The sequence below is a fragment of the Condylura cristata genome, unplaced genomic scaffold, assembly GCF_000260355.1.
Source record: "Condylura cristata isolate star-nosed mole 26May11 unplaced genomic scaffold, ConCri1.0 scaffold00004, whole genome shotgun sequence".
Classification (NCBI taxonomy): Eukaryota; Metazoa; Chordata; class Mammalia; order Eulipotyphla; family Talpidae; genus Condylura; species Condylura cristata.
The window spans coordinates 66,534,122-66,557,330 of record NW_004567105.1 but is presented as its reverse complement, the minus strand read 5'-3'; the positions used below and the strand labels follow the sequence as shown (position 1 = coordinate 66,557,330).

The following is a 23,209-nucleotide window of genomic DNA, read 5'->3' as shown; positions in this document are numbered from 1 at the left end:
AGACATGTGTGATCATTTTAAGTTCAGATTTCCCACTCTTTGCTATCCACCTATGATATTAAATTCTCAGTATGTTACCACAATTTATCCCTTAAGGTGGACTTGGCTATCTTTCCCATGCAGTGATTACATTTTTATGAGTTCACATTTATTGACTTGATCTTCCTGCTTTTGTCACGTTTTAGAAGAGAATGTTCCTTCAGGATATTAAATCCTTTTATATATTTAAACCTTTAATCTATCTAAAATCCATTTTTACATATGATGTGTGATTGGGATTTTTTCCAAATAGTGAGCCAGTAGTTTCAACACCAGTTATTGAATAATGTGTTCTCTCAACCTCCTCTTTGTGTTTATACTAAATCCCATATCCACTAGTCTGATATTGGACACTCTCCTTTGTTTTTTGTTTTTTGTTTTTTTTTTTGCTCTCTCAGTATATTCCTGTGCCCAAACCAGACTGTTTTAATCACTGAGATCATTCCAAATATCGTTGGGGTCAGTCTGAAGAGCCAGGAAGCTGCATGTTCCCGATTCCAAAACAGACTCCTGAGTATTTGACAAACAGCAGCTCCTAGGCTGCATTTTGGTCATCTTTCCTAATTGGCCTCTTCCAGGCAGTCCTTGTCCTGAATTTTGGCCTAATGACACCCAAATAAAATGTGGAAGGGGAGAGCATTGCTCAATAATCGGTGAGACTGTTCCTTCCTAATGTAAGGTCAGGATTACTAAAATATCAGAGGAAACATCTGCATTACTTTACGCTCCCCACCCAGGGATCCGTGGACCTACTGACCTCGTCCCCAACATTACAGGGGTTTGCCAATCTCGGCTCCACGGAGAGCTGGGTCACAGGCTCCACTAGTGAGACCCCACAGGGTATTCAATCTGCCCTTACTTCTTCCCCTTTTAGACTTGGGGTCACCGTGAAGGACACTAGAAGAGCGAACAAAGATTATTGGCTCTGAGGGAGACCAACAGTGGACACCTCTTTCCCTCCCCACGGCTGGCCCAGAAAGGTAGGTTTGGGGTACCAAGGCCTGGGTGCAGTCTTCGGGAGAAGAGGCGGCGGCAGGAGCAAGGAGAGGGGAAGGTGAAGTGCAATTTGGCTTGGTCCCAGAAAGAGCGGAGGGCCCTGCAGGAGGCAGAAGCGGTTCCTGGCCCCCTTTCTTCCCCCACTACGAATACTGGAGGTGGGTGCCCAGAGTGGCGGCCCTCCCCCCCCGCTGCCCCTCCCCCGCCCCGCCCTCCACTCCGCCCCGGCGCCGGCAGCTGCCAAAAAGCCCCGGGGCGCGCTGGCGGCCGCGCGCCTCTGCAGCACGGCTCCAGGTCCCCTCCGAGCGTCGCGCACAGGTGAAGACCCGGGCCCCGCGCCGGGCTGCCTCGGAGGGGGCGGGAAGCTTCGCGAGACTGAGAGCTGGGGGGAAGGAAACGGAATCGGATTCCGCGGTGTTGGAGGGAGGGAACGAAGAACGGGAGCCCCAAATCCTGGCTCCGCGGGGAGGCGGTCCCAGCCTGCCAGGAGACGCGGACTCGGCTCTCCCCGGCGCCTCCGCGGGCTGGAGAAGCGCGGGGCGCCCAGATGCCGGGGGCCGCGTGGAGACGAAGTAGTCGGTGGGGCTCTGGCTCCGGGGCGGGCGTGGGGGCGACGTCCCCTGGCGCGTATTTCCAGCCACCCCTCCTGGATCTCGAAAGGGGCAACTCCAGGCTCCCGGGCCGATTCCCGCAGAACGCGTCCTTGCTGGTGTGCCTGAGGAACAGCCTTGCCTCAGCCCTGTGGACGTTTCAGAGTCTGTGGGAGGTTTGTTCTGCCCGGGCTGTGCGGACAGGTGGGAAAATCTGCAAGAGAAAATATTGTTTTAAAAAAATTTTTTTTTCAGTTTAATTTTCTTTCAGTCCTTCACCTGCATCTGGAAAGGTGACACTAGAATTAACCCAGCTTTGGGTCTGTCTCCGAAGTTCTCGGTCCATCTGTTCCCCATGAGGTTTTGATTTGGACCAAGTGAAGTGGGTTTATGTTTAATGCAGTGTACGGTTTTCAAACTTGCGAAGTCAGGGTCCATGTCACTCTGTTCTCTCACCTGCAGCTGGGAGGCGAGATGCTCACTGTGGTGACCAGACAACCTTGCGGCCAAGAAGGTTAGTATCGCTCGGCAGGCAGCAAGGATGATTTATTTTGTCACTTCACATGCGAACCCCAGCTTCACACCCACGGTTTTTTCATCCACATCCCTGCAAGGAGGACTGTTTTCACCTCTTTGGTCGGAGACTCACTTGCTCGCTGGGGCTTTTGCCACTGGCATTCCTCTAGATAAAAGTAATGCTTTTCATCAAAGCTACACAAAACAAGGACTAACATGTATGTTTCGCTTAAATGGTTTTTCCGGTTTGCATAATCCATTAATTTGGTCCTGGCGGTTTCCCTTACCCAGCCACGTGTAAGGTGTGCGTTCGGTTATTCTTGACTTTGTGATGAATTGTGAAGTATGTAGCGCTTTCCTCTGTTAGAGTGCTGTTGCCGGCGTGGGAACTACATACAGCATCCTCACCCGTATTTTGGGTCTGTTGTTAACTTGTGATAGTGCAGTGACATGTGCAGAATTCACACACATATGCACACTGCACACTTCCAGACCCTCCCAACCTGCCTGTCTTTAGAGCTTTTTTTTTTTTTTTTTTGGAAGACATGGCCCCTCCACGATCAGGTAGGTAACTTTTAATTACAATGTTTATCCTGCCCTAATGACAGCACAGCTCTGGGCGGCATTCCTTAAATGAGTGAAACCTGGCCTGGTCCAGTTTGCTTTGGGCCTTTCTGCTGGGAAGGGTTTGCTTAAGGTAATCATAGCGTATACCTGAAAACTGCTGAAGCACAAAGGACTTGGGAGGCCAATGTGTGACTGTGGTGAGGAAAGTGCTCACATTGCACCCCCTCCCTCTCTGTGATAGAGCTTTTTTGGCCTTTCCCCTAAATTAGATACAGCAGTGGCAATTTATATGAATCTAATTTTTGCAAAGGGAAATTGTCCCTAAGGAGCTGGTTTACTTTGATTTTCAGGCTTTTCCAAAATCTTGTTGAAGTTTAACCCATACAGTAACATCACACATACGTGTTATATTCTTTCCAGAGGACGGGTTTAACTTGTTAGTTATGGGGGGTAAATCCCTTAAACCTCTGTAACTGACGCTGACATACATTCTTTAAAAATTGATGCAAAACTTGCCTCTGTGGATAAACTGGTTCCTGGCTGATGGTTTACGTCTACCGGGAATCACAGAGAAGTCATCTCAGACCCCTGCAGAGGCCTGAAGGTCGATTACATGGTGATCAGCTTCCCTCCAGTTGCTGTCACAAGCCACATGAGTGACTGTGAATAGCCATCTTATGCGTACCAGGCACATGTTTCCAGATGTGGGGTTGAGAGTCTGATGGTAGACATATTTGTATTTTTGATAAATATTGCCAAATTGGATGCTGTGCCAGTTCACATTCCCGGTGACAAGAATGGAGAACTAAGTGACCACCTTTGACATTAGGAAGTGTCTGTGGTGGCGTCTCTACAGAGGGGGATCAGGTGGGGCAGAAAGTTGGGTCTTCTGAGTCATTGAGACCGACTACTTGATTTACCAAGGAGTGAATATTGTGATGTGACTGGGCATTCGGGTGAATGTAATTCCTTTTTTCTTCTAGAGAACTGTCTCCTAGAAATAACAGTCAGTGTTCAGGAGAGGTTTCCTTGACGATGGAGATGTTCTGTAGCTGCTCTCTCCAATATGGGAGCTAGTAACTTCTTGAAGGATGGTTAGTGAAACTGAGGAGCGGAGTTTTTTTAAATTTAATCTTAATTAATTTACATGTAAATACCCAAGAGCTGACACACTTAGGATTCTCTGAATCTAGAAAGCTTTCTTTTATGCTAGTATTTATTATATTTTGGTCATTTGGGTACCACCATTTATTATGACATAATAGTTCTTCCAAGGCTATTATTTATTGAGTATTTGAATGTTTTACCTTTTAGAAATATAGGTATAATTTACATGCAGTGAAGTGGATAGGTCTTAAGTGGTGACCCCCAAATTGAATATTCTTGCATTCCAAAAGGATATGTTTTTGTTTTTTAATATATTTTTTAATAATGTAAGTTTATTTTTACATAATTGCGTGCCTTTTCCCACCTCAGTTGTAATCCCCATGGGCTTCCCATCATCAAATCACCCGTGTGCCATCACCATAGTCCAGTGCACTTCCCCACTTCCCCCATTTTTGATCCCATTAAAATGTCTCTGGTATATAGTTGTTCATTATTATTATTATTATTATTTTCTCTCCTGGTCCTTTATACTCCTGCTACCATCTGGGTTTTTTTTTCCCCCCCCAAAAGAACATTTCTTTTGAATAGGCACAATCTGTAAGAAATTTTTTAAGGGAAATTATAACTAAGGAGCTTGTTTACTTTAAATATCAAGCTTTTCCCTAAAAGATGCTGAAAGGTTTATTGCATTTTAACAAACGCATGCACTTATGTACCCCATTATTAGATATAGAGTGGTTCCATTATCCCCAAAGTGCCCACATGTTCCTTCCCAGTGAATTGCTTCAAATCCCCAGTCAATCATTCTTCTGATTTCTATCACCTGCCTACTTTAGAACTTAATGTGGTACCCAGTAGTTTTTTTTTTTTTAACACAGTTGCTATTTTATTTACAAAATTGCCATTGCTCTCACCAGTTTGCTCAAAGCCTATCAACTTCTAATCATCTATTTACAAATATTACATATAATAAATATAGTCAAAAATGGTGCACTTTATATTACACAGTACACATTTTTTTATTCAGAGGCGCTATATTTAGTTGAAGATTAGCTATGTGCTTCTCTTTGCTTTTAAATATATTGATATATTAACCCATGTTTTCTATGACCTCTTTGGTATGGAATGTGAATCGAAGTCTAATTACTCTTCATTTGTAGAGATGTAGGTGAGACCTGATGCTTTCACTTGTAGATGCAGGAAAAATGACTGAAGTTGAGTTCCTATTCAGAGCCAAAATATTAATCTACTTTGTGCTGGGGGAGTCTGAAGAGGGTTGGAGTCCGTGGCTGCTCTCCTTAAAAGTGTGGGCTTTATGAAGGCCAGAGGAATGTACATGTTATCAGCTCAGTGCATAGTTTATACAGAGAAGGTTAGTACCTGGTTCCTACTTTCTCCTCACGTGTCTTCTGGATCTCCCCATTTCAGGCCGAAATACCATCCGAATCCCAGTCATCATTACCACAGTGGTCTTGGCCGTGAGCATTGTAGTGATTGTAATTCTCACATTCGTCCAGGCTTTCCATAAAGTGGTTGTCTCTCCGGAACCAAAGGTAAGTGTAAAGGGTATAAATGAGCTGTGTCATCCAGTATTCTAACATCCTGAATTAGAAGAGAATATTTCCCCCCTGCCTCAGGCTGGAGCCATTAAAAAGTAGTGTAAGACCCACAGACAAAAGTCTGGATATGCTTTGTGCTGTCTGGTTACAGATTGATGGTGGTGGCACCTTCATGAACTGTGTGGTCTTGCTGTGATGACTTGCGGTGGAACCGAAGTTAGAATTTGTAGCCCTTCCAAAGATTTTCCAGTTGGTGCAGCTTCCATTTTTATCAGTGTGTCCTCTCCCTAGACCACATAGGTCTGACTATGAGACACAGACCCAGGTGCTCTTAGGGTCTACCCTGGTCATCAAGGACTTAGAATGGTCACCTTGAGCTATATTAAGCAACTTCTCTTGAATTTAGAAGTGCACTGTGATCCCGCTGATCATTCCCCCTTCGAAATAATTCAGGATCTTCTGTTCAGTTCCAGAGGTCTCACTCGGGCCTTGGTAAGTCCATCCCATTCTGACCTCTTGAGTGGTCTCTGGGAGGCTGAGGATTGTATTTGTCATCTTGGCTTTGGCTATGAGGAGGCCCTTGGAGAGGAGAGCCATCCCAGGAAGGACTCAATGAAAGGTCAAGAGAGTTAATAAGTCCTTCCTTCATTTTGGGTAGAGATCAGCAAACTTCCTCGGTAAAGGGCCTACTTCTTAGGCTTTGGGGCTCATTTATCATCTCTGGTGCATACCTTCCCTTGATTTTGATTTTACTCTTCAAAAATGTAAAAAAAAAAAAAAAGCCCTCCTTAGCTGTAGGGCCATAGGGGGCCAAGTTATTCAACCAACTATTTTATTTGAGTCATTTAGCATTTCTTAATCTTCCTGCTGTTAGTGACTTTTCAAAGGCTGTTTGAAATAGAAGTGTTTAAAAGATAAGAAACAAACAAATATGGCTTTTGGTACTGGGGGTGAGTTTGAGCTATCATTCTGAGGTCACTTTTCTAAAGGATTAAAGTAAAATCTCCTTTAGATAATGACATTTGGTGCCTTTATAGGACATTTTCTTTAAGAATATCAGCCCTCTTGGGTAACATGAATAATCAAAACAAAAGCTTATGCAATTATCCAGTAGTGAGAGGAAAACAAATTATCTGGTTGTCCAAAGACATTAGCTAAAGCCAAAAGAGGCTGTTTTCCTAAGCTCCAGGCACTGCCTTGGTTTATGAACAATATGAAATCAGGATTGCAGTGAGGACTGTCTCCTTATACTTGGTAGACGGTTGTTGGGTTTAGTGAATGCCTTTCCCCAAATTATCTCATTTAACCCTAGGCCCACTAAAGAAGTGGGCAGATGCGAACATGTGACCACCATTTTGCAAATGAGGAAACAGCTTTGGCCAGTGGATGGCAGGACCAGAACTGAAACCCAGTGCCTCCTATGCCCAGGCCGGGGCTCTTCACTCACCTGCCTCCCTGATCCTAAGATCTGAATGGGAAACCAGGAGGAGGAGGTATTGGCCTCTGATCGAGCATTTCCACCTCTGCACAGAAGGGAACAGGGGGAGGTGAGTGGGTACATGCCAGAAGACATGTTGAGTTGGGGTGGAGGTGGGGTGGAAGTACCCCCCAGTTCAGCTGGAGGCTAATACCATTTTTAGACCCTGATAATTGGGGCCCTTGCCATGGGCCTCATATTTCAGAGGAACCACCTCTATCTGCACTCCAGGTTTATCTATGGGGCCAGGGAATATGAGAGCCATGCTTTCCCTTCTAGAAAAATGCTATGATATCTGGGATTCTAGAATTCAGGGTAAGTGTGGGCTTCTGCCTGACAGCCAATGGCCTGAGGAATGGCAAAGCGGCACCTCCTTAGAAGGGTACAGATGTGGGGTCTGAACTGTCCCACCTGCAGTCAACATACGGGTACATAAGGCTCTTTGCTCTGGATTTGCCAAGATTTGGGGAGAATAGGCCTGTGGGGAGAGGGTGGAAACAAGACAAAAGCCTTCATTTATAAGATTTTCTCTGAGACCCATAAAGGTTGGATATGGGCTGGTTAAGAGAATTGCCAGCTGCTGGCTTCCACTTGTTCTGGGAGATACGAGGAGAGTATGAAGAGAGTCCTCTGTCACACTGGAGGGACATGGAGAAATTAGAAGGCTGGAGGTATCAACTAAGTAGAGGCAAGTAGGTCCTGGGCAGTACAGAGGTCACCATTGAGGGAAGGGGCCCCCCGCATGTTTAAGCCTACTGTCTTGGGGTGGATTCTCTGAGTGAAAGATGGGCAAAAAAAAAAAGAGGTCCTCTGGGGCTGAGACCAGGATACAGGAAGGAGATGGAGACGTAAGAGTGAAAGAAGGCAGCCAGGGGAGGGCCGGTTAGCCAGTTACCGCTGTGGGCATCTGGGGCTCAGACCTGATGGGGTCTCTGTGAGCCAGGGCGGAACTCACTGTGGAGTTGTCCTTGATTAAAGGACTTAGAAAACACCTGCGATCCTACTCAAGGGTGTGTTTGCTCAGCAGCTTCCATCAATCATCGATTGAGAGTCTCCTCCCCCTGGGAATATTAACTCTAGTGTTTCTGACGCACTGTGAGCTCGGGCCTCCAAAGAAAGCCTCTGGCAGGTGGGAGGTGTGTGGCTGGATAACTCAGAGTGCTAGGTTCTGAGGGGTGTGGGCAGGTACACCGATTGAAAACAGGTGAACTGGCATAGAAGGTCCTGTTGTTGTGCACTGGCCTTAAGTGAGGATTTAGAGAAACTCCACAGCTAGCAGACAGTTCAAAGTAGAGATTTTTAATTTCTTCAGTATCTTGTTAGGAAGCTCTAGTCATAGACATAGGGGACAGGAAGTTGTATTGGAGTATGGACTCAGAAGATCCATTTTTGGATACATTAAATATAAGAAAAACAATTGTTCGAGCTAGTTGAACCCAGGACAGAATGACATGGTTAGACAATTCTACATGCAGCTTTGCCTGGGTGTTGAAAGACCTCATTCCTCTTGGAGTTCTAGGGGGAGAAAGGGTGGTTGTTGGAGTTCAATGAATATGGAACTTTTTGATGGTTGTATTTTCATACCACAAGCCTTGTTTTGCCTCTATATGCAGCTAATAGTTGGTAGTGAGGGGACAGCTCCCCAGTGACCTCTCATGGGGCCCCTGGAATATTCCTCAAGACCATCATGTTAGGTCATGATACCTGGTTATTATATCCAACCTTGGCTTACCTCATCTTGGTTTATATGGGTTTAAAAGCAGGACTATTAACACTTAGTCAAGGATCAAATATGTCCTAAGTCCCTTTTTCATTGTCACTGGCCTGACCTGCTTTACTAGCTTCGAGAATAAACATGATGACATTGCTTTATTTTTCACTCAGGCCCCCATCTGCTTTATTATCGCTAAGTCCATGATCTTCCTCTTGAGACTTTGGGCTCCCTTGTCCCAGGCACAAGTGTGCAGAAACCATAGCTCCCCAACCCGGTATGATCAACGTTCTGCCCCTTCCCTCTGGCAGGCATCATAACATCACTGTTGAAGGGTCTGCACTGTCTCATTTAGGGATGCAGCTTTTCTGCTGTGACCTGCTTAGGTCACATTTGTCCCCTGTGTGGGTCACACTCCCACGCTGGACCATTACTTTTTCCAGTACAACTATTGGCTAGGTTTTATTGAAACCATTTCCTTCTAAGCCTCACTGGCCTGAGTCACCCACCAGGGTCTTTGGTGCCTTTGGCTTTCTACTCTTTGAAGAGCAAGAGTTGGATATTTGGTTTCTTCTCCAAAAGCCCTGGCTCCTTATTCACGTTGGTCCATGTCCTCTCCAGCCAGATCTGCATGCCACTTATCTAAGAGTTTGCTTTCACGAGTTTACATTTTTCAGAACAAGGAAAGTCAGCCATACCAATACCATACCAGGCACCTTATTACTACGAGAACTGGTTTCTTTGGAACTCAAGGGAAAGTGTGGGGGCTATGAATACAAATTTGAGGGTCAGGCCAGGTTGGATCCCATCTGTGACTTTGGGCTGCCACTGACTCCTTGTACCTGTTTCCCCATCTGTCAGCTGGGGATGATGGTAGCAGTGACACTGATGTGCTCGGCAGCATCCAGCATGCTACAAGAACTTAATAAGGGTTTGTTACTACTAATCATTATAGCAAAAATGATAATGATGATGATGATAAGAACTCAATCTTAGAAAACTGACTTTATGGCCCTTCCTTCTGGTTTTGTCAGAGGCAAGCAAAGATGCTGAGTTTTGGACATGGAGTCATACAGATTGGTCCTTTAAGTTGATCCACTGAGTATGTCCTTAGTTCCCTATGCAAGCCATTTTTTTCAGACATTACATTAGAAAGAAAATCACTGATTACTTCTGATGCAGACATCACCCGCCTAGCTGAACTGAATGAAATTATTCCTTCCTCCATGCCCACTCTGTGGAAACACATTGAGTTCCACTAATCTGGCGACTGATCTCTGAGAACTGATCAAAGACCTATTTTTTCCACTTTTGAAAATGTTGGTTAACAATGGTGGCGGTGGATCAGTGCTAGTGAGAAGTAGCAGTGGGCCTCCAAACCAGCCTCTGGAGGCACTGTGGTACCCCAGGCAGCCACCCCTCCAGGTTCCCAGAGCAGAATCTCTAGCTGCCGCCACCCTGCTGAAAGCCTGCGTCAGAGAAGAATGGCCATTCTTGACTTTGAGACTCTGATCTTGGCCCAGAAACCCTGGGTTCTGTAACACAGTCTTGGTGAAGCATTGGAATAAAGGTGATTCGGGGGAAGGCAGGTAACCTCCGAAGTAGCTGCTCTTACTCGTTTTCTTGTGAGTCAGTGCCAAGCATGGAGGGGCTGGCGCTCTTGCGATCAGGTCAGAGCAGGTGGGAGGACCGAGAGCGGACGGGTCACTTGCAGGCTAGGCCTCTGTTGCTGTCTCTTTTGGTCTCAACCTGCACTTTAATCTCAGGGTAGCCTGTGCTGGGAACACACACCGTGAACAATGTGGCCCTTGTTGCTGGGGGAGTGGGAGGGGCTTCCTGTCAGCATCCCCTTCAACATTCATTAGATGGAAGGGGTGAGATTAAGAGGCTGTCCAAGTTCAAATAGCAGTGTATACAGGATGTTCTATCACAATAGAATGTAGAAGCTGGAGCAGGGGCTGGAGCAGCATTTTAAAAATTTGGTCCCATTTCAAATGAAATATTTGTGAGAATTGAAAATTGGAAACCTCCCAAATTTCCAGAATCAGGGAATCAGTTAAATAAGTTTGTATAAATATATTGAAAAGCGTGATGTTGGTCTATTTTCACTGGCAGGGATTCCATGATCTACTTTAAAGTAAAAAAAGAGCACTGGATAAGACTGTTGATTTAAAAAAAACTGTTGAAACATAGATATATGTATGTAGCTGTCTGTACGGAAGACTATTAGAAAAGATACAAATACAACTTGTTAAAATTATAGAGTAGAAATGTGTTACTTAATTTCCTTTCCTCTTTTTATTGCTTTGTCATTTTGTTTATTTGACTTTAATGATTTTTCTATGTATAACAACCTGTGTTAGTTGAATAGTCAGCAAGCATCAGGCAATTAGGTATGCGATCTCCTATTTAAAGTCAGTGGTCTAAAGAGGGAACTCATGCAGGCTAGGCATTTACCCAGGGTCATAAAAGCAAGGCTCCATCTGAGTCAGGCTGCTGCCAGGACAACCTCACCTTCCTCCCTGGAACAGGTAGATTAACCTCTTGGTGGGGGAGCTGGGGTAAAGATGCAGCTCAGAAAACCTCAACATCTTCAGCTGACTCTGGGCATAACTAGACATTCCAACCCCCAGAGGCTGCTAATACATGCGCTCTGCTGGTCAGTCTCTGTCCAGAGATTGGGCTGACTCTTACATTCCAAGTGAAGCTCCCTGGTGCCCTACCTGAGCAGGGCAAGATTGTCCCAGCCTACACACCTACATACACAGACACCCCCAGCACCATCCTGGCGACACCCCCGGTCCCACCCAAGATTGGTAGGGTTCAACCAATGTGGAACAAAAGTCAACCTTATTTTGGCTTTCTCCCCTTATCAGTGAACACTTCATTCTGAAGCCTGCAGATAGTAATGTGTCTCTTTTTATTCTCGGCTGGTTGTTTATTCCTTGGATGTTTGAATAATAGAGGGTAGCAGGTGGGTCTGATTATCTGTTTCCCTCCTAAAACCTACAGGACTTCTGTTCCCCACTTCAGAGATCAGGATGAAGAGAAATCAGGGTTTCTTCCCACATAAGATCCTGGGATTCTCAACTAGGCTGTATACTAGAATCACCAAAGGAATTTTAAAAATGCTGATGCCTGGGTCACTCCCAAGGTTTCTGATTCAATAAGTCTGGAGTACAGTACTGGCTTTGGGAGTTTCAAAGGTTCCCCAAATGATTCTAATGTGTGGCCAAGGCAGACACACATGACCACCTCCCCCTATTCACTCCCCCACTGTCCAAGAGGACAAGGTCTCTTTGGAGAAACAGGTTTATGTTCTTGGTCAGCCTCGATCTCAGTGAAGGAGTATGGAGAACACTCTCAATAGTATTCGGGTTCTCAGTGACCCACTGGGAAAAGGAGTCCTCAGAAAGGCACAGCCATTTCTGACTCTCCCTTCCCCTTCTATTCAGCATGGAATCGTGCTGGATGCCGGGTCTACCAGAACTACATTCTACGTGTATCAGTGGCCAGCGGAGAAGGAGAATAATACTGGAGTGGTCAGCGAGACTTTCAGATGTGAGGTGCAAGGTAAGGCCCAGACTTTGTCTGTGAGGTGGAGGCAGGAATGAGCACTGTACTGGCAGGGAGAAATATGAGCTCTTGTACTAGAGTTGCTGTTCATCAGTGCAGTGACCTTGGGCCAGTCACAGCCCTTCTCCTGGCCTCATTTTTCTCATCTGTATAATGTGTGGGAAGAGGGAGGGCATGGCAGAAACTGTGAATGGTGTGGCATTTACGCTGCTACACCCCACAGCTGCTGGTGGGAGACATAAATCTTCCAGGTCAGGAACCAAGGATTATTTATTACACACAGGAGCAGCAGTAGCTAAGAGTATCAACATTTTCTTGCTTTATTCTCTCTGCCCCAGTTTGCAGGATGATGTAAAGAAGACCAGTTAGTACCTGCTCACAACTCACTGTGGGCTATGTTACAGAAGAGGAATGCTGACATTAGGGAATCTGAAATATTTATCTTGGGCAGTGGGCATGCTAATTTTTTGTTCTGAGGGGAAACACTATCTCTGTCTTGGGAGGCTTTCACTTTCAACACATTCTTGACAAGATAATCTAGAACAAAAGCAGCTAGTGCCTTTGCTCATAAGACATGCAGAAACAGACTCTGAGAATTATCTTCCAATAGAGAAGGGGTAGCTTTGTGTGGCGGGTGTGGGGAGTTGGAGTAGAGGGAAATGGATAATATGTAAACAAACAGGCTCTGTTTGGCTCTGCTCCAGTAAATTTATATCACCCTGAAATTTGAATTTCATCTAACTCTTGCATGTCATAATATACTATTCTTTTAATTTCCCCTCCATCCTTTAAAATGTGAAACTCTCTTAGCTCACAGCTAAAAAGCTATCTTAGCTCCCAGCAGAAAACAAAAGGTGTGAACCAGGTTTGGCCTATGAGCTGCAAGTCCCTAAAATAGCACATTGTCAGCACTTCAAAGGCCCTCCCTGCAACTGCCAACCTCCTGCACAACTAATCTGAATTCTGTTAACTCTTCTCTTGTTCTCTGTAGTTTATGCATGTAGTTCTCCTGTTTTTGAAAATGAAAATTTGTCATTTTTCCCCTCTCGATAGCCCCTTGTATTTCCCTGGCTGTAGTTGAGGTTGAATATCTTCATATCTTTCTAGCTACTTGTGGGTTTTTGTCAAGTGCATGCCTGTCCCCACACCATCTGCTCATTTTTCTATTGAATTGCTTGCCTTTTTCTTATATATACTTCAAAAATTCTTTATATATATCCTAAATATGAGTGCTTTGCTACTATTATTATTCCATTGATGATAATATCCTCTTAACAGTTGGCCTTTTTAGTCTCTTTATAAAATTTCTTTTTGATTAATAGAAGGCCTTGTAGGAAGAGTATACATCTTCTCCTTTTTGGTGTGTTTTTTGTATTGAAAAAAAAAATAAATCATTCCCTATGCTGAAGTCACAGATATTCTATCAAGAGCTTTATAATTTTGAAGTCTTCAGTCCTTACAGTTAATTAAGCCTAGTTAGTGTGTATATGCGTATGCTTTTTAAAAGCTACTTTCTTTAGATCATTATGTTAGATCATTACTATCTTTGAGCTTCCTGGAACTTCCCAGCCAGTATGTCCTGAGTGTAGTCAGGTCTACCCTCAGCCCAGAACTCAAGGATTTCAGGCCCTTGATCAGTTCTTCCAGCTCCAAGAGCCCCTTCGTTTCCCTCAGTGAGCTGTTCAAATATAATAAATTCTTGTGGGCTATGGTATTGACAAAGTTGGATACAGAATTAACCTTGTCCAAGAATATTCTTGGGTAGTTGCGGTGAGTTCTGATTGTCTGCCCATCAGTTGTTGGATGTTGCTATCTAGGAAGAATAAAATATTGGGCAAGGCTCTCTGTGGCTGAGGCAAGCTGGAGATGCTGACAGTTGGGGTACCTCTTTAATTGAAGGGGCTTCTGGCCGTCACCTCTGCAGGCAGGGCACAGCATAGCCTGTGGCGGTGTGGCTAGCATGGTGTCCATCAGGCACAGGCAGTAGTGACTTTGCTCTCCCCTCTGCCAAGGACCCCATCACTGTTGTAACTTCTGAGCCATTTCTTCACTTCTCAGCATGGAAAAGGGCAGCAAGATGCTTGTGAAGAAAAGAGAGACCACCCACTTTGAGAAAATAGAGCATAGTGTATGTGGAACAGGGATTAAGATATCTCATTCCACCTGTTGGCCCTGGAAAACTGACCTCTCTGTGGTCTCCCAAATCAAAAAGCATAATAATAATAATAAAAGATATCTACCCATAGGAATAATTTGAAGGTTCATGACATAATGTATATAAAGCAGATCATAAATGTCTGTCATATAATACAGTGAGCATGCAACTTGTTAGCTCTTATTATTCACGGAGCACCTATCGTGCTCGGGAGCTCCTGTTGGGTATTCTTGCCAAAGGTTACTGTGCCCCATACTTACGAGTTGTCTTTAGACCTAGAGAGCAATTCAGCCAAGCCAGTCTTGATGGCCCTGTGACTGTAGCGAGAGGAGGAGCTTTCATGGCAAAAAATGTAGACACTCTTCAGGGCAAGTGCCCTTGACCCAATGGGCTGTGATTTAGGGTGTGGTAGGGTCATGGAACCCACACCACACCCATAAGTGGCTCTGCCTTTTGATCACAGTAGCCTTGGGGAGCCGTATAGACCCTGGATGACCAGAAACTGAAGCTCAAATGACAGAGTTGACATTTGACAAGTGTCATCCCCTGAGAACACATGGTTTCTTCAAGGGTAATTTGGGTTTCTGGTTTCTCTGTTGCAAATTTCCCTAGTTTTTCTGAACTTGGCCAGAGAAGGGATGGTCAATCCTTGCTCACCCTGTTGTTTTTCCCTGAAACCCAAGCCTTCATAAATTTCATAGGGAACCTGTGGTGAGTGTCAGCTATTTTCCTTGAGTTCACTGGTGCTATTTTCCTTGAGTTCACTGGCCCCCATGCTGGTATCTGACTGTTGTGATATCACCCCCACAGGCAATGGGTGGCTCAGGCACTGCCTCTCTTCTTCTGCCTGCTGCTTTCTTCCATAAGAGAGTCATATTTTCCCATGAAAACCAATGGATAAAGTTCTTTCAAGCCCACTGTTCCATTGAACTAGCAAAAAGTTGCACCTGAGGCCAGACCATTGTAATCTTGAAGGCATTATTTGCCAGTAGTTGTCCTGAGCCCAAACTGTAACAGCACGTTTTTGCTTCTGTCCCACCTCCGTTTTGTGACAAGCTTCTACCTCTCTTCAAGTTGGAAAAGAAATTTTCACTTTGTTTTCTTGGTGTTGTGAACCCCAATATCCCATGAGCCTGTGAGGCAAATCTCATGAGCCTGTGAGGCAAATCTCTTTTTCCCTCTAGGAGGCTTGAGGAAATTTTTGCAAAGTTAAGACTCTGGTGACATGCTCAGATAACCCAAGTTTCAACATTCTAGCTTGTTCTTCATCAGCCCTTACTTGGAGACCGGCTCTAGCAGAATATATTTTGTTTGCTTCGTATTAGATTGCATGATCTCCTTACTGCAGAGTTTCAAAGTGGTTTGAAAATCTCCCAAGTTGGTTCATTCATTCATGTATTTGACAAATGTTTATTGGGCATCTGTTCTTTGTCAGGAACTGTCCTTGATGCTGGGAATTTGGAAATGAATAAAATGTACAATGTTTCTACTATTACAGAACTCTTAATGGAGGAAACACACAGTAAATAAGTGGGCATATAATATGTTAGGGAGCTGTGTGGAGATTCAAACCAGGTAGATGTGTAAAGAATGGCCCTGTTATTTTAAATGGGATCATCAGGGAAGGGAAAAGAAGGTGATAATTAAGTGGAAACAAAAGTAAGAATAGAGAGCCCTCCTTGGTGGCACAACAGGTTAAAACACAGCACTGCGAGGCTGGTCCCAGCACTACTGTGTGATCCCCAGCCAGAGGGGCGACTCACATGATGCAACAGGCCTCTCCTGTCTTGCCCACTGCTCCCCTCAGCAGTGTACTTCATCAATCTGCCTGTTCTGCTCCCTACTTCTCCGGTAAATCCTCTCACTGCTCCTGAGCCTCTGGCCTGTACCCCAGCTCTGTATGCATAAATAAGTAAATCTTAAAAAAAAAAGTAAAGTGAGAGGATGAGCCTTGCAAATGCCCAGGGAAAGACTGTTTTGCACAGAGGGCATGATCAGGGAAAAGGCCAAGCGTAGATCTGCTCAGTGTTTCCTAGGAAGAGCAAATGTGCCCATGTGGCAGGAGCAGCTGAGTCAGGGGAAGGAAGGTGACAAACAAGGCCAAAGCTGAGGCTAAGATCGGTTTGCGGAGGGCCTTGAGGTATAAGGGGCTTGACTTTCACTCAAAAGAACTTTCCTCTAAGCATGTTGGGTGCCATTAGGAGATTCTGATCAGGGAACTAACATATGATGAGTCATAATGTAACATATCTCTTTCTGATGGGAAACAGTCAGAGGTTAAGGTTCAGAGGGAAGCCAGGACCATAAGCACCTTCCAGATCAGGGACCATACTGTGGGTTGGCTTCCATGGGTGTGCCTCAATACGGGGTCAATTTGCCCCGCAGGGTGCATTTGACAGTTTCTAGGGACATTCCTGATGATCACAACTAGCATTGGTGGTGCTGATGGTATTTAGTGATAAATGCCAGGATATCACTAACTGTTGTGCAATGCAGAGGACAGAACTCATGACCAAGAATCAACCAGTGCAGAATGTCAATAGTGCCAAAGTTCAGAAAAACTGAGGCAGAATGTTCCTGGGGGATGGGGTAAAGGCACTCAGATATGAGAGGTATTTTTAAAGTAAAACCAACAAGATTTTATGAACGATTGCATGTGAGCCATCGAGGTTGCTGGTGCCTGGGGCATTAGTTCTGACCTGAGTGACTGTGCATGTTAGTATCATTTCTTGAGAGTGGAGAACATTGGAAGTGGAGTTGGTGGCAGGGCATGGATTAAGGAATTTGGTTTGGGGCATATTATTGGAGATGCCTATAAATCACCTAAGTCACCTAAGTGGTAAACTTCCTGTAAAGATCTAGATAATAAATATTTTATTCTGGTTGGCCACATGTTCTCTGTTATGACTACTTATCGGTTTAGCATGAAAACAGCCACAGGTAATATATGGACAAATTAGTATGTGGTTATTTGAGAAAACTTTGTTTATAGATACTAACTTGTGAATTTCTTGTAATATCCCCAGTGTCATGAAATAGTCTTCATTTGATTCCCCCTAATTATTTGAAACTGTATATATTCTGGGTTTGTAGCCCATATACAAACATAGGTATTAGATCAAACCATTCACTCAGATGGGCAATTCTGAAGTTCAAGGATGGGCTGGTGATGGTGCTTAGAGACGAGACCTAAAGTAGAAGGTGAGTTAGGTGCTGTAGATGTTTTTCTGGGCTCCTATAACAAAATACCATAAACTGGATCACTTCTAAACAATAGAATTTTACTTCTCATAGTTCTAGAGACTAGGACTTCCATGATCAAAGATGTAGATCTAGGCAATTTCCTAGATAGCCATCTTTCTCTTATATCCAGACATTGCTGAATGATCTAGAACAAGTTCCCTGGCCTTTCTCATTCATGAGGATCCTGCCCTCCTGACCTTATCACTTCCCATTAATATCACCTAATCACATTACCTCAGGGATATAAATTGGGGGGACACAAACATTCAGCCTACAGCAAGGTTTGAAGACAGCCTTCCACATGTCAATATTTGGAGCTTAGAGGGAGGAAGAGGATTTAGCAAAGAAATTTGGAAGGAATAGTAAGAAGAGAGGAAAACTAAAATCCAAATGCAGATTATATGAAGAGAAAGTTAACGAGCATTTAGGTGACAAACTGCTGGGGACTTTATAACCTAGCAAATTAGACAGAAATGATATGCACACCTAGAGTTAATGCTGTTGCCAAAAAAAAAATAAAATCTGGATCTGGTCACATCTCTATAAATAAGTTTGTAAAAGTTATTTATAAGAGAGGCACAGGACATGTTCAATGACATCTCAAGGCTATAATCAGCAAAATCCAAAATAAGGAAGAATCTCCATGACAGGTTGACTTAGGGTCACCCTCTTCAGATACATGTTACCACACCACGCCGCACCTGGCTGCAATCACAGGTGTGTCTCTTCATCCACCTTTAGTTGCATAGAATGGAACTTGCTCAGTGTCCCTTCTGTCATGGTCAGCGCTGGTCTGTTGGCCTCTGACACCCAGGAAATGTTTAAGTTTTGCCCAAGTCACAGTGTCCTCAGAGTCCAGCAACCCTCTGGACTACTGTGTTATCCTCCCTGGAATGAAGCAGGGAACTTCTGATGCTACCTTTCCAATTCCTATCCTGATGTAGATACATTAATAAATAAGTGATAGTAAAGAAGGAAGAAGGTACTGAAGATTATGGAAGTCTTAAAAGAGAAGCCACCTGTGTACATGTGGGCTTTGGTTCCTGACTCAAACTCTAAGAAAAGACAAAGTTCAAGTCATTCTAAGAAACTTTAAAAGGATGGGATATTTAATGATATTAAGGACTTTTTTTATTTTTTGTTTAAAGCGGTGTTATGCTTATGTTCTTAAAGAAGTCCTTATCTCCTAGAAACACTGGAGGGTTACAGATACATAAGATATAATGCTGAGATTTTCCTTACAAAAATTCACTGGCGGTGAAAAAAAATAGAATATAGATGAAAATTGGGTTGTTTCTTTCTTGGTTAACTGATTGGAATATAGGAATGCATTTTACTAATTTCAAAGAAAAGAATTTAGAGTCATATAAACACCAACTGTGACATTCAGCATGATTTTGATGATGGTAGTTTTATTGACCTTTTGAGAAACCCTGTCAAATATCCTACCACATAAGCATTTGCAAGAACTGAAACCTATATTTTATGTTTACTGAGAATGTTAAGTTTTTTAAAACAATTTTTAAATTATAAATAGAATAAATTTTCATTGACTGAAAATCATAAAATACGGATGTTTAAAATGGAGGTAAGACCATCCATAATCCCACTCTACAGAGGTGAGAAAAATGTTTTAAAATATTTTTTATATATTTAAAAGAAATTATATGCCTACATGTGTGTAATATACATGTATAATATACATGTATTATAGATGTACACAGGTACACATAATAAAGACCAGGCTATGATAGGTCATCACATTGTGCTTACTTCATTGCCACCTGTCTGTCATGGGAGGCCGCTCCCCTAAGAGGAAGGTAGCATTAGGGAATTTGCCAAAGCAAGGAGTTGTCTGTGCTTTTCCAGCACTATGAATGAAATCAGCATGCCTGAGTGTTATAATGGACACTTCCAACCAAAACTTATAATAATGTTCCCAGGGTTTTTATAATTTATGACAGTTGAAGAATTTGGGTAGAAATGGAAAGGGCAGTGGAAGAAGATGGTAGTTTTATCAATTCAAAATAGACCAAGAAAATTCCCAGAGGGGCCATTTCCCCTTTGTCCCCTTGTGTCTGTCCTATACTTTTCCTTACCTGATCTAGGAATTATTTAAACACAGATCCTGGACTAGTAGAATAAAATGAAGTTTATTCACCTACCCGAATCCATTGTAACTATGTAAAGAGATAAAGAATATCTATATTGCTAGGAAGCATTCACTAGAAAATATTGTTAAATGCCAAAAAGCAAAGTGTATAGCTACCCTTTATCTAAATGGTGGGACTATACAAAATGTATATTTTTTTATATTAAACAAACCGTGGATAAACTTTTAAATTAAATTACTAATAGGGAGAGGAGACTTACAGATAGAAGCTAGATGTCTCTGAATATATCTAGTTTTGTAGATTTGATTTTAGAATCTCATAAGTATTTTAATAACTTGGAAACAAAGTTAAGTTTAAGTAACACAATCCTTAAAATTCAGTAGGAAAATGAAATAAACAAGCCTAATTCTATATCAAGTTGTTGTTACAGCCATACAGAAAGAATATTTTAAAAAGTTAAGCTCAGGCCCTCCCTGGTGGCGCAGCAGGTTAAAGCACTGCACTAAGAAGATTAAGCCACTTCCGCATGAGTTCGATCCCCACCCGCCCCGGAGGAGATCCACATGGCCTGGCAGACCTCTCCTGACCCGCCCGCTGCTCCCCTCAGCAGTGTACTTCATTGATCTGCCTGTTCTGCTCCCCACTCTGTCCCTGGTGAATCCTTTCACCCTTCCCATCTCTGGTCTGTACTCCAGCTCTGTATGAATAAATAAATAAATCTTTAAAAAAAAAAAAAAGTTAAGCTCAATAACTTAGCTTATATGCTTCATAGTATATGCCTTAAAGACAGAAGTTTTAAATACCTTGAACAGTGTTCAAGAAATATAAAGTTGGTGGTGGTGCTGGTATTGTCAGGCTGTTGTACAGATTGTAAAAATAAAGCTATTAAGTTATCGTTACTGAGAAACAGCACAGGAAAAAGAAGATAAAGACAGAAGATCACAGAAGTTAAGCAAAAAACTGTAGCTTTGAAACAGACGTGCCAATAGGCATTCATGCTGTATTTTCTCTTGAAATGTAGTTCTCAGGTTCTGCTCTCTGAAAAGGCTTGCAATGAGAGACCTCCGTAAATTCCATGTTTTGGATGCTGAGTACCACTGCTCAAAATAAGAAACCAGGGCCCTTAAAAGAAATGACTGCTTCTAGATCTGGGCAGGAAGTGTGCAAGGTCATTGATACATCTTAGTACAACAGAAAGCTAAGAAGCTTTCAGAATTGGAATTGTGTCAAAGGACTAAGGAGCCAACTTAAATAGAGCTCCACTAGCAAAGATGCTGCCATCAAGAAGAATAATGACTGCAGTGAGTTGAAATGCATCAATGTATCTTAAATTCATACTTCCTTAAAAAATAAGAAAAAAATCTCTTTGGTTAAAATTAGGAGGATGCTAGAGATGCAGTGTGTGTGTGTGTTGAAGATTGATTTATTTATGCATACAAGAACTGGTGAGCACAGGCCAGAGGTGCGGGGATGGCCAAGAGGGTCTGAGAGGATTCACCAGAGACAGAGTGAGGAGCAGAATAGGCAGACTGACTAAAATCCACTGCTGAGGCAGCAGCAGACAGCACAAGAGAGGTCTGCTGCGCCATGTGGGTCAGCTCCCTGGCTGGGGATAGTGGAGCTGTGGAGAGCTTCCTAGTGCTGCACTTTAACCCCTTGCGCCACCTGGGAGGCCCTGCAAGTATATATATTTTTAAGCTGGTAAATAGAAAGAATTCAGCACTTATCCTGCCTTCCTTGTCCAAACTACTGACCGTAGGGATAGGGTAACCAGTTAGTGATGGGGATGGTTTTCTCTTATAAAAGCATTTTAGGTAGTGAGTGAAGCAAGAATGATGGAAATAAAATATCACCATTGCATAACCCTCAGTGGACTATGGACCTAAGTAATGATCTGTGATGCCTGCTAATGACACAAAAAGAGACACAGCTAGACACTGGTGCTTCCTGTTGGAACACTAATCCCTATGAAGTAGCTTTTCTATTCTGGTTTTAAAGTCCCAACTTGAACCAAAGCCTCTGCCTTCATTAACCAACTTATAGGGAAAGCTGGGTCCATGGTAACAGTAAACTGAAACACATGGTTACAATCAGCAAATTTTAGAGTCTGAGAAACTATCAGACAGATAAAATTGTTTGATATTATTGTAAGGAAATACTTTTAATTATCAGGGGAAAAACGAACAAGAGGACAGAACCTATAAGGTCAAAGATTTCAAGGGATGTGTCAGTTTACTGCAACAAATGGAATTTATTTGAACTCTGATTCCAAAGAACTAGAGAGATAGAAATGGGAGAAGGAAGGGAGAATGGTGAAAGAGGACTGTGGAGGAAATGCAAGTCTTGGCCAGATTTTTTTTATTTTAGTCAGGGATTATTTTTAATGTTTGTAGGCATAATAATGGGACTATGGTTCTGCCTCTTTAAAAGAGTTCTTGTCTTTTCATGATAAATACTGATTTTATGAAATGACCAAGTCTGCACTTCATGCTGTGCAGTAAGAAAATGGGAGCGAGTGTAGAGAAGCAGCAATTGTTCATTGTTGAAGGTGGGAGAAGATTTGTGGTTCATTATGCCATTGTTCATACTTTTGCTTGTAATTGGAATACATAACTACACAAAGGAAACTTTCTTTTAAAGCAGGTCTTGGCTTAATGTTTTTCACCTTTGTGATCCCTTCCTTCTAGATTTGAGGCTTCAGTTGAATTAATGTGACCACACTGGATTTAGGTGCATACCCATTGCAATCCCCAGCAAAATTCCATTGATTCCAAAGTTGATTTGTTTTCTTATTTAAAAGTTGTATTGTTCTTGTTGCTTCCTGAGAAGGCTGAGATGGACTCTTTTCTTGCTCGTCAGGCCCTGGGATCGCCACCTATGCCCAGAACCCTGAAGAAATCCCCAAAAAGTTTGATAAATGCACGAAAATGGTCCAGGATCACATTCCAGCCCACTTCCATAACTCCACCCAACTTTACCTGGCGGCCACGGCTGGGATGCGACTACTGAGGTAAGGGCTGGAATGGCAGGGAGGAGACCATGTGATCAAAATAGCCACACATGTGTTGTACCTTGCCAAGAATCTAATTCTGTTTTTGCAAACAAATTCCATATTGTGCCACAAGTTTAGGCTTTAGAAATTGGCAATCTTTTCATCTTTATTTTCACATCCAGAAGCAGTTCTAAAATTTGATTTCCTCTCCCTCAGTGATTTTGTTATGGGACAGGGAGAGAGAGGGGCACCATTGAACCCCCAAACCTTCCTGCTCTAAATAGGTTCTGCCATCTGCCACACCAAGACAAGATATGTAAGACCTTTAATGGAAAAGAACTTTAGTACAATTAATGTACAGTACAGAAAACACAAAGAACATAGTTTATCCCCTTTTGGATAAAAGTCCATCCAAAAGGGATTGGCCCAAAGTAAGGCCTGAAAGCCCTCCACAAGCCTAAAGCACCTTCTGGTGGGTCCCATAGAAAAGGCTCAGGAATGGCCAGACAGGTCTGGGAGGAAAAGAGCAACAAAATCAAAATCAACATAAACACTGCCATAGTTCCC

The 23,209-nt window shown here is 43.2% G+C and overlaps 1 protein-coding gene across 2 annotated transcripts in view; it reads left to right on the top strand.

The window, feature by feature from the left end:
- The first annotated feature begins 1,308 nt into the window (after positions 1–1,308).
- ENTPD3 (ectonucleoside triphosphate diphosphohydrolase 3) overlaps positions 1,309–23,209 on the top strand; it is a 36,025-nt gene continuing 14,124 nt past the window's right edge. Inside the window, exons 1-5 of one of the 2 annotated variants that reach the window (XM_004676626.2) lie at positions 1,309–1,353; positions 2,088–2,139; positions 5,244–5,368; positions 12,018–12,135; positions 22,510–22,660. In XM_004676626.2, coding sequence (XP_004676683.1) covers positions 2,100–2,139; positions 5,244–5,368; positions 12,018–12,135; positions 22,510–22,660 — 434 coding nt within the window. In that variant the 5' untranslated portion in view covers positions 1,309–1,353; positions 2,088–2,099. Of the gene's footprint in view, positions 1,354–1,761; positions 1,802–2,087; positions 2,140–5,243; positions 5,369–12,017; positions 12,136–22,509; positions 22,661–23,209 lie in introns of those variants that run through there. The other variant, XM_012735037.1, reaches the window with a different exon arrangement.